This window comes from Lemur catta, chromosome 2 (assembly GCF_020740605.2).
Source record: "Lemur catta isolate mLemCat1 chromosome 2, mLemCat1.pri, whole genome shotgun sequence".
Classification (NCBI taxonomy): domain Eukaryota; kingdom Metazoa; phylum Chordata; class Mammalia; order Primates; family Lemuridae; genus Lemur; species Lemur catta.
Window position 1 is genome coordinate 1921832 of NC_059129.1, and position 14188 is coordinate 1936019.

Here is a 14188-nt window from a genome sequence, read left to right on the forward strand (position 1 = left end):
TGCCGCTCGGCGCTGCCGGTCACGTGGGCCCCGCGGTCACGTGGGCGCGACAGTCACGTGGCGCGCCGGCCCAGTCAGCTGAGAGTCACGCGGGCGCGGCGGCGCCCTGGCTCCCGGTTCGGCGCGGGCGCGGGATTCGCCGCCGCGGGCTCCCGGCGCCGCGGCTCAGGATGCGCGCCGGGCAGGGCGCGGCGCGGGCCCCGGTGCTCCAGTTCACCAACTGCCGCATTCTGCGGGGCGGGGCGCTGCTCAGGTGCGCGGCTGGGGGCGCGGGCTGGCGGGGCGGGGGCCGCGGGGTCGGACGGCGATCCGAGCGCCTGCCGCTCCGTCCTTAGGGAGGATCTGTGGGTGCGCGGGGGCCGCATCCTGGACCCGGAGAAGCTGTTCTTCGAGGAACGGCTCGTGGCCGACGAGCAGCGGGACTGCGGGGGCCGCATCCTGGCGCCCGGCTTCATCGACGTGCAGATCAACGGTGCGGCCCGGGGCGGGGCAGGGGGCCCCGGGGGAGCTCTGAGCACCGTGCGACCCCGACTTTTGTGTGGTGGCAGGTGGATTTGGTGTTGACTTCTCCCAGGCCACGGAGGATGTGGGTTCAGGGGTCGCCCTGGTGGCTCGGAGGATCCTGTCGCATGGTGTCACTTCCTTCTGCCCCACCCTGGTCACTTCCCCACCGGAGGTTTATCACAAGGTGAGGTCAGACTCCGGCCTCCAGCGAAGGAGGCCCGCACAGCCAGTCCCTTCATTTTCAACCCCCATGCCCTCCTGCCCCAGCTCACGCCCCGTGGCACTTGGGCCTGGCCTTCCCTCTGGCCTCTCTCCACCTGGGCCTGGGGTCCCGCCGCTGGCCTTTCTCCATCACTTGTCCGTCTGCCTGGCTGCTGTCCCCACACTTGCTGGCTCAGCACCTGGACCTGCGCAGGCCCTCCCCACTCTGCTCGCTGCCTGCCTCCGTGCTTCAGAAAGCGCCCCTGACCGAGGTTGCGGGGACTTCCTGATTGCCACACCAGTCACCGGTCAGGCTCTTCCTCCTCAACCTGTCGGTGGTTGTGACTCAGTGGAGACTCTCCGGCTCCTGTGCGGCTCTTGCCTGCATCCCCACCCTTGGACCTTCCTTCGCCCTAGGAGGAGTTCTGGTGTTCTCGGTTTGGCTTTAAGTATTTATTTTTTATCTAGGTTTTTTGCTGCGCTTTATTATTCAGGTTCGTGCTGGCTGTAGGTATGTTATTGTTTTTTCTCTGAACTGTTTGGGAATAGGTTGCATACACTACGTTTGTTTGTTCCTTAATACTTAACTATTTCTTAAAAACATGGGTGTTTTTTTATGCACCCATGATAGCTAGTGAGTTTAGGAAATCGACACTGTTAATATTCAGTTCAGTGTGTTCTAGTTTCGTTGATTGCCCCAGCCGTTTTTTTTTTCTCAATTACAGGATTCATTGCAGGGTCATGATGACCCTGCCCAGAGGGTCCCTTTCAGGGACGCAGAGTCAGAGCAGGGAGCTGTTGGGGTCGACTGTGGGCTCTGGGTTCGGGCTTCCTGGGTTTGGTCCTGGCATCTAACTTCATCTGTCGGCTGGAGGACTCTGGACAACCTTACTCCCTCTGACCCTGTTTCCTCAAACCTGGAACAGGAACAGTGATTGGCTACGTGACAGCATTGTTGCGTTGGGCTCAGGATTGGGCTTGGTTAAGCACTTGGTAAATCTCAGCTATGGATGTCTTTCTGGGATTTTCCACCACTCTCCCATTGGAGTCAGTTGTCGAAAAACCAAACTTGTCTTCTGGCTTCAAACCGGTGCCTGATTCTCCCAGCTGGTCTCCCTGCCCAAGTGACTTTTCCATTATCTGGGACTCAGCAGGTCACCCCCAGCCCTGCCCCCGCCCTGCAGCATTCCTTTCCTATCTGCTGAGCCTTCTCTCTCCCCAGGCACACTCCCTTCTCCTGCCCCAGGTTCTCTGCCTGGAAGGCCTTCCCCTGGGGCCTGTGGTGGCCAGCTGGTTCCAGGCCTCCCCGCCATGCCGGGCACACCGCCCATGCTTGTGCACGGGAGGGACCGCCTGCTCTTTGTCCCTAGGAGTCTGGCAAGTAGCACGTTTTCTTCTCATATCTGCTGCAGTCCAGGTACCCTATAGACCCTCGTCAAACACTTCCCAGATGAAGCCCTTGGGAGGCGGAGCGTAAAACTGTTGAGGGTGGAAATTGTATAGGGCTCTGGACATGAAAACTTACTGCTGTATCTTCTTAGAAACCAGACAAGCCTTCACGTGGCTCATTCCCCCACCTTTCTCCAGGCCCCATTTCACCCACGGTGGAATTGGATGGCAGCTTTGCTGGATGGTACCCAGGTTTTTTGTTGTCATGTTCTGGTCCATTGAGACCACCTGCTCCTTTTTGGGTGGTATCCTCTGGCCCTGCCCTTTGCTGCCATACCTAGAGGCAGATCTGATTATGTTGTTCTCTGCTTCAAGCCTATTTGCTGAGCCTAGGTCAGGCACCTCCTCAGGGTGGCAGCCAGGCCACTGCCTCTGGCTCCACACGCCCTCTACTTAGTGCTCATTTGCTTTCCCTCTTTAAGGCTCTGGAAAAACTCAACATTATCTCTTCCCTAATCTGTAGTGGACTTGTATATCCACCTGGCTTGTTAGGAAAAAGCAGCCCTTTGTCCCAACCAGTTCCAACCCTAGAGACAGTCACTTTCAATTCAAATGACTCTTTGGAATTTGCCCCTATGTCTCTAAAAAATAAGCTGGTATCTCCACTCAGCTCTTTAGTTTCAGGCAGCCGTGTGGCTTCCCACCAGGACAGTTGAAGATTAGCCCTCTCATCCTTTTCTGTCCCCTCGTTCTCCCCAGGTACCACTGCGTGGATCAGGCAGCAGGACTGTGAGAGGCTCCTGGCGCAGTTATGTCTTCTTACCCGCTGACCCTGCTTTCCTTGGAGTCAATATTGTCTCCTTAATTTGTTAGCTACTAGCTGGATTCCAAGTTGCCTACCCGTTGACCCACTTTGTTGGGCTGTGTAGACTCACCATGGGGTCTGTCAATTTTGTGTTTCTGCAGAAGCCTTTGGGACCTGGTCTCCCGGCACTGGCTGTCCTGGGAACTCCCTTCCCCTCACCTGGGGATGTCCCCTGGCCTCTTTCTGCTGGGTCTCTTATGCCCAGGGTCCAATGTCTTTCTCTTGGCTTGTTTATGGCTTCATTTTGGTAGAGCAAATCCTCCAGTAACTTACAGAGAAAGGATCACAAGAGGTCAAGTTTTTGAGATCTTGAAGGACTGAAAAGTCTTTATTCTCTTGACTGATGGCTTGGCTGGGTTAGAATTCTAGGTCAGAAGTCGTTTTCCTCTAGAATTCTAAAGGTACTGCTGTGTTCTTCCTGGACTGCAAATGGAAAGTCTGAAACTGTTTGAACCCTGACCCTTTGTAGGTGACCTGTTTCTTCTCTCTGGAAGCTTAAGGAATCTTTCCTCTGTCCCTGGATCCTGAAGTCTCAGCGTGGCACATTGTGGGGACAGGGGAGTTCATCCATTTTGCTGGCTGTTGGCAGGCCTGTCAATCTGGAAGTTCAATTTTTGGTTTTGTTCTTTTGCTTTTTTTGTGTTACTTTTTTGATGATTTTTTTCCTTCTGGTTTTTCTGTTGTCTCTTTGTAGGAGTCCTGTTAGCCCACTATTAGGCTTCCTGGACGGGGTCCCTACTTTTTCCTTTCATTTTCTTTCTCTTTGACTTTCTTTTTTTTTTTCTTCCTTTTTTTGAGACAGAGTCTCACTCTGTTGCCCAGGCTAGAGTGCCATGGCATCAGCCTAGCTCACAGCAACCTCAAACTTCTGGGCTCAAGTGATGCTCCTGCCTCAGCCTCCCGAGTAGCTGGGACTACAGGCGTGCGCCACCATGCCCAGCTAATTTTTTTTCTATATATATTTTTAGCTGTCCAGGTCATTTCTTTCTATTTTTAGTAGAGATGGGGTCTCGCTCTTGCTCAGGCTGGTCTCGAGCTCCTGACCTTAAGTGATCCTCCCACCTTAGCCTCCCAGAGTGCTAGGATTACAGGCGTGAGCCACTGCGCATGGCCGACTTTGATTTTCTTTTCTGGACATTCCCTCAACTGTTTTTTTTTTTTTTTTTGCTATTAGAGACAGGATCTTGCTGTGTTTCCCCAGCTGGAGTGCAGTGATGCAATCACAGCTCACTATAGCCTCCAACTCTTAGGCTCAAGCAATCCTCCCACCCCAGCCTCCTGAGTAGCTGAGGCTACAGGCGCACATCACCATGCCCGACTAATTTTTTAATTTTTTGTAGAGATGGGGTCTCACTCTGGAGTGCAGTCTTGTGATCACAGCTCACTGTAACCTCGAACTCCTGGGCTCAAGCAGTCAGCCTCCCGAGTAGCTGGGACAGCAGGTGTATGCACTGTGTCTGGCTCATACGTTTAATTTTGAAGTGCTTGCTTTGTCCTCCCCTACCCTGCCCCGTGTTCCTTTTTCTAACACTTGGTTCTTGTTTCATCGATGCAAACCTCTTACCACCTTGAGGGTATTAATGATGGCTCTTTCCTCTGTCCTTGTATCCTCTGGGGTTTGGCTTCCCCTACTCGCTCCGTCCTCGTTTGCTGTGCCCTGTGTCTCCTTAGCGGGGCTTTCCCAAGCTGCCTGGCAAACTTGATTGTGTGCTGAACAGGCACCAGCAGACTGGCTGGGAGCACCCAGCCTGGTGGCGGGTTTCCTGGGGACAGTCGTAGGTTGGTCCCTGGGTCCTTTCTCTTGGGCTGGTCCTGTCCCGGGAGAAGAGAGGACAGGCCTGGCTGGCACCTGCTGAGGGCCACACGAACACACACTTCCACTTAAGTACCTGCTTCCCACCGTGCCTCAAACTCCCCCTTGCACAGAGGCCCACGGTTACTTCTGTGTATGCTCCGCTGGGTACGCTTGGGGCGGGAGCTGCAGGGACCCAGCTACGCCTTAGTGAGTCTCCTTTGTTGGTCCCCATCACCCCGCGTCTCAAGGCACCAGGCGCTGCCAAGGCCTGGGCCTGTGGGGTCACTTTCCCCACTGCGTGTGCCCACCCAGTGTCTGCCCCGTGTCTGCCTGCTGAGCTGAGTCTGCCTGCCCCCTCCTGTCCTTTACCCCTGGGTTTGACCCTATTAAAAATCCCTTAGTTTTGTTTGGGGTGGGGAGTTCCAGTGGAGGGCATAGTCCAGCCACCATCCTTACCCTGCCCTTGGCCATGGATCCCATCGTTGTGGCGGCTGTGCTTTTCCTGACTGACCACTGTTGGGTGTCTTTGGCTACCTTCTAATACCTGAGGGATGGCCAGCGGGTGCTGGGCCCTGAACTCTGTCCTGTGATCTCTGACCTTGGCTGGGCTGTGACCTCTGGACACTAGGCCATGGGGGCAGGGCTTTAACAGCTGGTTCCCCCCAGGTCCTTCCTCAGATCCCTGTGACGAGTGGTGGTCCCCATGGGGCAGGGGTCCTCGGTGAGTGGCTGACCCCCTCTCCACCCCACCCTGGGAGGCTCCTGGGGCACCTGTTGGCAGCCCCTCCCCCTCCAGATGCCCAACTGCGGAGGGAGGGTGGGGGGGTGAGGTGAGGGGCTGGGGCAGGGTGGGGGCCCTGCTAGAGCCGCTCTGCTCCCTCCCCCAGGGCTGCACCTAGAGGGTCCGTTCATCAGCCGGGAGAAGCGGGGCGCGCACCCCGAGGCCCACCTCCGCTCCTTTGAGGCCAACGCCTTCCACGATGTGTTGGCCACCTACGGGCCCCTGGACAACGTCCGCATTGTGACGCTGGCCCCCGAGCTGGGCCGCAGCCACGAGGTGATCCGGGAGCTGACAGCACGTGGCATCTGTGTGTCCCTAGGTGAGTGGGGCCATCTCCATGGGGGGGCGGCCAGGGGCCCTGGGCCAGGTGCAGAGTCTGAGTCCAGGCCCTTGCCCAGGGCACTCGGTGGCTGACCTGCGGGCAGCAGAAGCAGCGGTGCAGAGTGGAGCCACCTTCATCACCCACCTCTTCAATGCCATGCTGCCTGTGAGCGCCTCCCCAGCTCCCCTGGGGGGTCCGAGGTGGGACGGGGCTCTGCCCTGCTGTTGCTCACCTGTCTCCTCCTGACCCTGTGCAGTTCCACCACCGTGACCCAGGCATTGTGGGGCTCCTGACCAGTGACCAGCTGCCCCCGGGCCGTGGCATCTTCTACGGGATGATCGCTGATGGCACACACACCAACCCGGCCGCCCTGCGAATCGCCCACCGGGCCCATCCCCAGGGTGAGCCTCGGGGTGTGGCGGGGAGGGGAGGGGATGGTGGCCGGCGGGCAGGTCATGAGGTTCCCTTCTCCCCAGGGCTGGTGCTGGTCACTGATGCTATCCCTGCCCTGGGTCTGGGCAATGGCCGTCACACGCTGGGACAGCAGGAGGTAGAGGTGGATGGGCTGACGGCCTACGTGGCAGGTGAGCGGCACCCGCCTCATTCACTGCCCTTGTGAGAATAGCCCCTCTGCCCCTCTGTGGTGGGAGGAGAGAACCCAAATGTACCCTGCTTGCCCATTGGACCCCAGCCACGACCTGGTGGCCCACAGCCCCTCAGAGCCCGGCCTCTGCTCTCAAGGCACCACGACGCTGAGTGGCAGCATAGCGCCGATGGATGTCTGCGTGCGGCACTTCCTGCAGGCCACAGGTCAGTGGGCCAGTGCTGAGCATGCGCATCGGGGCCACGCCTGCATCTGGGAGAAGCTGGAGGGAAGAGTGGGGCCCCCCCAGGCCCTGTCCCGCATCCTTTGTCTATGGCTGATGGGTTCCCAGGGCATGGACCGGCCCCTGGGGATTTGCCAAGGCCCTGCCTGTGCGCTTACGCAGTGACTCGAGCCCAGGATGACAGGCAGTCCCCCTGAGCACTCAGAGCTGGGGTCCTTGTTAACCTGCTACAAAGTCCCTGAGATGGGAGCTCTGGAGCTGTGGGGTGTGGGGGCTGCTGGCACAGCCATGGGGGTTGGGGATTGTCACCAAGCTTTGTCCCCTGAGCAGGCTGCAGCGTGGAGTCGGCCCTGGAGGCTGCGTCCTTGCACCCTGCACAGCTGCTGGGGCTGGAGAAGTGTAAGGGGACCCTGGACTTTGGAGCTGATGCAGGTGAGGGCTGGCGCAGGGCAGCCCGGCAGCCTTGGCTTTGCCTGCAAATGTGAGAGTTCTTGGGGGGCCTGGGAAGGGCGGGTCTTCCCCAGTGTCTACTCCCAGGTGGTCTTGCCTGGCTGCCAGCCTCATCCTGGTCCCTGGTGTCTGTCAGGCTAGGCTTTCTGGTGTCCAGGACAAGGCCGGGCAAGGGTTTGCAGGGAGCATTGTCCCTGTTCTCAGCTGCTGGGAGTTGGAGCTCTTGGTTTCAGCACCTCTGTCAGTCTGTGATGGGTCAGGGTGTCCTGCACGAATTGCTCCCTGGGCCTCAGTTTCCCCACCAGCCTCAGGTTGTGGGGAAGGATTCCAGGTGGAGGTGGGGTAGTGGCCCTGCCCAGCCCTTTCCTCACCGGCTGGCTCTGACCCAGACTTCGTGGTGCTCGATGACTCCCTCCATGTTCGGGCCACCTACATCTCGGGTGAGCTGGTGTGGCAGGCAGAGGAGGCCAGGCAGTGATGAGGACCTCGGCTGGAGAGGACACCTGGCCCCAGCTGGACACTCGTCAGGGCCAGGCAGTTGGGGAGCTGGCCTCCAGGGCGAGAGTGGAGCCCTGCCCCAGGCTGACAGCTACAGCTCTTGTGGCCACTCTGGAGGCGACCGGATAAATGTGCGCCCAGCGGGGACTCGCCCGTCTCTGGGTTTTGCTTGCACTCGACACTGGGCTCCTTGCTGTTTGCTCCTGCCCTGGTACCCTTCTGGGGACAGCATTTGTGGCTTGGGGGTGGGAATGGCTGGATTCCAGCTCAGCCCGGGCCTGTGGGGCCCCAGTGGAGGAGACAGGGTCCCTCCCTGGTAGGTGGCCCTGCCTGAGGCCTGCAGACACACAGGAAGACGTTAGGATGAGCAATGAATGGGGGCAGATGGGGACGCTGGTCAGGGCGGGCAGCATGGAGTGGAAGCCATGGGCTGCAGGTGGCAGAGCTGGCAGGAGTGGGCCTGGCATAGGGAGTGCGGACAGCGTCAGGAGTTTGCTGTCTGCACTCCGGACCTGGGTGGGCAGAGCGGAGCCCAAGGCCTAACCTGGGCCAGGGCACAGTGCCAGGGCCTGCACTGCAATACTTGACCTTCGGGAAGGAGTCCACACTGGCCTCAGCACCCTCTGAGTACAGGAGGCGGTAGTGGCCCGAGCGCCTGACCCCTGCTCCCTGGCCTGCCCAGCGCTCAGTCAAACCACCTCACAGCCCTGGTGGATAATCAAGGTTCCATTTCCTTTGGCGTCTTCTCTCAACAACCCCATCTGCTGGCCTGATCCCCATGAGCTCTCCCACGTCCCAGTGCACAGGCAGTGTGGGGACCCTGTCTGGTGTTGGCGGGCAGCTGGGTGTCACCAGTGTCCTGTGCCCTGAAACCGTTTGCCCTGTTGGTGTCATCCTGCAGCCTTCCCTGTTCCCTCGGCCCTGGCAGTGCACCCCCGATCCACTTTCCCACCCCCGTGGGGAGCACGGGCTGTTGGGCTTCTTGGGTAGCTTCGAGGCCGGTGGGCTTTGGGGACCCCCTGGCTCTGAGGACGACCAGGACATGGGGGACAGATGTCGGGGTGGGTGGGTGTAGCCCCAGGTCTGGGGTGGGCGGCCCCCTTCCCCTTGCATACAGGTGCTTGCAGTTCTCAGTGCAGGATGTTGTGGACGCCACTGCACCTGGCTTGGCCACTGTTTCCTTCTGCGTCTGCTGCAAAGCCCACCAAAGGAAATGTCTGCAGGCCCAAAGTGACAAAGGTGGTCTCCAGCTCCCACCTGTGTCTGAGGGTGAATGGCCTTCTGCAGGGCCTCACTGGCCCAGGGCTGAGGGAGGGCCTGGGCAGGTACCACCTGTGGGGGCACAGGGGACCTGTCTCAGCCCACATGCCCCCAGGGTGCTCACCTTCAGTCCAAGAGTGTGCCGAGGGATCCTGACCTGAGAGGCGTGGGGTGCAGGGGTGCCTGGGGCCCACCGTGGACAGTGCTGGGCCCTCTGTATGTGGCTGGCCAACCTCTGCATGTGCCAGGTCCTAGGGGAGGGCCTGCCCGCAAGGCCTGTCCATGGGATAGCGGTGGCAGGGGGGAACAGATGGACTTCTCGGCAAACATTAAAAGCTCAGCAGGGCTTGCACACCTCCCTTGCTGGTTGTAAGTACTTGGTGTTGTCCCTTCTCTTACCAAAAATCCAGAGGTGTCCTCTGCGTCATCCCATTTCTCAGGTGGGGAAACCAGCACCAAGTCCTGGAGCTGGGGAGCCCCTGGCGGGCCCTGCTCCGTCCAGCTCACCGCCAAGCCCCCTCTCTGGTGGACAAGCTGGTTGAGATGGGTGGGCAGCAGGCTGCCCAGGGTGACAGGAGCCAGTACTGGGAAGAGCACTTCAGGCCAGGGCCAGAGGCCAGGCAGGGCCTTAGTGTGTTGAAACAAAGCCGGTGGGGCGTGGGGAGTGAGTGGGCGCTGGGCTGCGGAAGGAGTGTGGGTCTTATTTGAGGGGGGGAATGCTGGGGGCGGGGAGCTTTGGTTTTTTTTGTAACTGTAACAGTGGCATTAAGTACATTCACATTGTGTCCATGGCCACCATCCATCTCCAGAACTGTTCCATCTTCCAAACTGAAATTCTGTACCCCCAAACACTCCGCGCCCCCGACAGCCCCAGTCTGCTCTTTCCGAGCCCCTGAAGTCTGGGCGGGAGGCTGCGGACGGGGAGGTGGCGCCCAGGTGTCTGGATGGCGCGGAGGTGGACGTGTTGGGGAGACCTGGCGTCGTGGCCCGTCGCGCCCTGGAGGAAAGTGGACGCCAGAGACCCCGCGTGGGCCCCACGCACAGCGCCGGGCTGGGAAGGCGCTGCTCGGCTCGCGAGGGCCGCCTGGTGGCCGGGCCTGGGAGCGCAGCGGCCTTCCACTTGGCGCGCCGGCCGGCCGCGGGTTCGAGTCCCGGCGCTCACGGACACAGCCGGTCATTTCACCGTCCGGGCCTCCTGGGCTCCAAGCGCGGCGACGCCATGCGCTCGGGGCCGCGCGGCGACTCGTGGAGGGGTTCCAGGCCGTCCGAACCTGAGAACCTGGCTGGGAGGTGTGGGGGCGGGGGCGTGAGTCAGCGGCCACCGCGCCGGGACGGTGGCGGGCCCGGGCGGCGGGATGCCCGCGATGGATCCGGCCCTGCCCCGTCCGCCGCGCCGCGCCCGCGTCCTGCGCCCCGGGTGCCGGCCCGCCCCGCGAGTGTGGGAAGGATGCGGCGCGGGACGCGCCTGCCGCGGGCGGGGCTTCTGGGGGACGGGTCCCCGCGGGCGACCAGCGAGCACTGCGGTCGACGGGCGCGGGCCGGAGCCGAGAGCCCGCTCTCCGGGCGGGGAGGCCGAACGGCGGGCCGCGGCCTGCTCGGAGGTTCCCGGGCTCGGGGTGGATCTGGTGTCGCGGAACTGGATGGGCGCAGCGCGGGGTGGCACCAGCGGGGGAGGGGGGCAGCTGTGCTCCGACCCGAGGCCGGGGGCGTCTCCTCGGCCCCGCTTCCCAGCTCCCAGTCCTCGGGAGGCTGCCCGGGCCGACCGAGCCCCGCGTCCCGTTCCGCCCGGCTCCTGCTGCGCCTTTTACCCGTTTATGTCACGTGCTTTTTTTCTGAATGGGTCTGCGCTTTTGCCGTTGCTTTGCTGTTCGCCGCTTTGGAGTGGAACGGCACGAGTGGAGAACTCCCCAGGTGTGGCTGTGCGGGTCTGGCTCGCCAGTGTAAGAAGGTGCCCGGTATTCCCCAAGGTGGCAGGGTGCCACCCAACCTCCTGGCCAGACCCCACCCCACCCCAGCGGGGGACGCACCTGGCGGTGGGGGACCCCAGACCCAAAAGGGGCTCTGCGTGGCACTCCTCTTGGCCCTGTGGGTTTCTGGCCCCAGAAGGGCCCTCCGAATGAGTTTCCTGTTGCTGCTGGAACAAAATCACCACGAACTTAGCGGTTTCAAACAACACATATTTATTATTTAGCAGTTCTGCAAGGCTGAGTCAGAAATGGGTCTCAGTGAGCTAAAGTCAAGGTGGTGGCAGATATTTGTTTCTTCCTAGAGGCTCCAGGGGAGAATCCATTTTCCTACCTTTCTCATCTTCCAGGGCTGCGGGCGTTCTGGATGGCGGCCCCTCCCATTTGCAAAGCCAGCAGTGGCGGGTGAGTCCGTCTCACTTTGCGTCACTGCGACCCTCACTCTTCCTGTCTTTTGCTCTCATCTTTTGGGAATGCTCGGGATTATACTGGGCCCCCCTGGGTATCGATGTTCTCAACTGTTAGGGACTTTTACCAGTTTTTGGAGTGAGCCCACTTTACAGCTGAGGAAATTGAGGTTTAGGGAGGGGAAGTTACTTGCCTGAGATCTCATGCACGTCTGTCTGTTGTCTGATTCCCAGTCAAATTTTTTTGTCACTTGGCATGGTTTATATAGGAGGACATTTGCCCAGGGAGCTTGGAAACCACAGGATTCCTTTGTTACCTTTCATCGGAGCATCTGCAGCCACCAGCAAATGCATCCTGGAAGCCTCGGCTTGGTGAGCAGGGACTTGCGGGGCAGAGGCAGGAAACCATAGCAGTTGTTTTTTGAGAGCCCCCCTTCTCTCAGCTGAGTGTACCCTAACTGGTCTGTGTGCCTTTTCTTTTGTCCCCGTTTTCCAGACCCTGCAGAGCAGCTGCAGGGACAGTCTCAATTCCATCCCTTTATTAAAAGGATTTGTTTTGTAAAATTTGGATTCAGTCAAAAGGTCGCACTCAAGGACCCAGAAGGCCACATGTGGCCCCAGGGCCACAGGTTGCCCACCTCTGGTCTAGAAATAGAAACCAGGCTGGGTCCCTTGCCTGCGGAGTTCTTGGGCTTTACAGTGCAATGCCTTCTACAGGCTCAAAAGCCTCAGACAGCAGTTGGGGGCTTGGGCTGCACTTCTTGCCTGGCTTCTCCCCGTCTCCCTGCTTGCTGGCAGGTTGGAACTGCCTGCTCTGCCAATGACTAGTAGCCGTGGCTGCTGGCCTTGAAGGTGGCCCCCCAGTGATGGACCCTCCTGGAAGTTACACTCTGTGTGTCCCCTTCCACTTTCTATCAGGGTTGTGTGTGGGACCAGTGGATACGGTGTTTCACTGCCAGAGTTAGTTTACAAAACACACTGCAGCTTCTGTCTTCATTGGGTTCTCTCTCTTTTCATAACTGGCCTTGAGGAAAGCCAGCTGCCGTGGCACGAAGACATTCAGACTGCCTGCAGAGAGGCCCACGGTGTGGAAATAATCCTCTTTGGAAGGGGATCTTTTGGCCCTATTCCAACCTTTAGATGACTTGGCACTGGCTGCCCTGCATGGCACCCACATGAGCACACCCAGGGCAGCCCATACAGCCAGGCCTCTCCCAATTCCCGACCCGCAGAAACCACGAGATAACATGCTTGTTGTTTTATGGGTCTACATCTTGGGATGGTTTGTTACACAGCAGTAGGTTACTAGTACACTAGCTGTCCGATGTTCCTTAGGCTCTGAACCCCACTTCCTCCCTTGTGCCCTGAGGGTGGCAGGAGTGAGGGCTCTGAGAGAAGCAGCACAGCCACCACAGCCATGCCAGAGCCCGGGACCTGGTGCACAGCCAGCGAGCACTCCCTGTACCTGCACAGCCCCCAGCCCCTGCAGGTGGTCATCTTGCCCCTCCCTGGGCAGAACATGACCTCACAATGTCAGGCAAGTCACTGCGTCCTTGGCCCGAGGTCATCCTTTGGCTCCAGACAGTCTCTGGGCAGGAAAGAGTCAGATAAGAGGCAGGGGGTGGTCCCTCTCTCCAGCACGGTGTCAATGAACTGCTGGGCCAGGCGAGACCATCTGCCCCATGACCCCATCTGCCCCATGACCGCTGTCCACAGTGAACTGTGATTGTGCTTCCTTTCTGGTACAGCTATTTCTTGGGAATATTCCTAATCTCTCTGTCAGCTTTTCAATTCAACTTTCTATGTGGTGAGAATCTATCGTGTTCAGTATTTTTCTGGAGTCTTCTGGAACCCTGCTCCACTTGGGTCCAGGTGCTCCCTGCTGACAGCTTTTATTCTCCTCACCACGCATTTAAACATGTACTTTCCTCCCTGGGGCACTCCTGCAACTCCATTTGCCTGATTTTGTTTCTTCCCCACAGCACATATTGTCTGCTAATGTGCCATAAGATTTGCATGTTCATTATACTTGCACTCTTCCCCTACTCCTGCCAGTGGTACTGGAGTTCCACAAGGGCAGAGACTTTTGGGTTTTGTTCACTGATGAATCACTAGTGTCTTGTGCAGTACGTGGCCTGGAAGGGAGGCTCAATAAATAATTGTTAAATGGACTTCTCTTCATCACACTCCTGTGCATTCTGTTTCTTTTTGTTTCCTGGATCTCAGGTCTTTCTTGGTTTATTCCCTTATTTGGTAGAGCACATCCTTCAGTAACTTTCTGAGAAAAGGTGCTCGTGATATATTTAGATTCTATAGTTATGCACATATTTACACTCATGTTTACTGTAGTCTGGCAGATTTCCTCACATGGAAGATGGTATTAAATACTGAGTATCTATCTCATAAGGTGGTAATGAGAAGTAAGTAAGTCATATGAAATGGTTAGCATTCTCTCAGTACAAGTTTGTACTACCTTTTTTTTTTGGTTTGTTGTATATGAAGGGGTGGGGGTTTGTGAGGACGGGTGCTCAGTTGCCTTGTTTGTTTTTTGTTGAGACAGAGTCTCACTCGCCACCCTGGGTAGAGTGCAGTGGCACCATTGTCACTGCAACCTCTGACTCCTGGGCTGTAAGTGATCCTTCTGCATCAGTCTCCTAGGTAGCTGGGACTACAGGTGCATGCCCCACACCTGGCTGGGGTTTTTTTTTTTCTTGTTTTTTTGGTAGAGATGGGGTCTCACTCTTATTCAGGCTGGTCTTGAACTTTGAAACTCAAACAATCCTCTGGTCTCAGCCTCCCAGAGTGCTAGGATTATAAGCATAAGCCACCGCGCCCGGCCTTTTACTACTTTTGGAGGACTAAAATAAATATAAAAGAATGGTTATTGGGTGGCAGTTGAACACAGAGGCTAAAAAGAGGGCATTG

General features: G+C 58.2%; 1 protein-coding gene across 5 annotated transcripts; it reads left to right on the plus strand.

The window, feature by feature from the left end:
* Positions 1-98: 98 nt before the first annotated feature.
* On the plus strand, positions 99-12646 carry AMDHD2 (amidohydrolase domain containing 2). 5 transcript variants are annotated; one of them, XM_045541220.1, is made up of 13 exons: positions 135-253; positions 336-472; positions 549-688; positions 5421-5475; positions 5642-5854; positions 5934-6022; positions 6114-6258; positions 6334-6441; positions 6599-6667; positions 7015-7116; positions 11207-11261; positions 11533-11635; positions 12599-12646. In XM_045541220.1, the coding sequence occupies exons 1-13, from the start codon at positions 171-173 to the stop codon at positions 12629-12631; spliced, it is 1332 nt and encodes a 443-aa protein (XP_045397176.1). In that variant the 5' UTR covers positions 135-170; the 3' UTR covers positions 12632-12646. The 5 variants fall into 5 exon arrangements, 3 of the variants coding, with proteins under 3 accessions (XP_045397175.1, XP_045397177.1, XP_045397176.1); XM_045541219.1 differs by lacking the exon at positions 12599-12646 and having other exon boundaries at positions 99-253; positions 11533-11753; XM_045541221.1 differs by lacking the exons at positions 11207-11261; positions 11533-11635; positions 12599-12646 and adding an exon at positions 7524-9268 and having other exon boundaries at positions 99-253.
* Positions 12647-14188: the final 1542 nt, after the last annotated feature.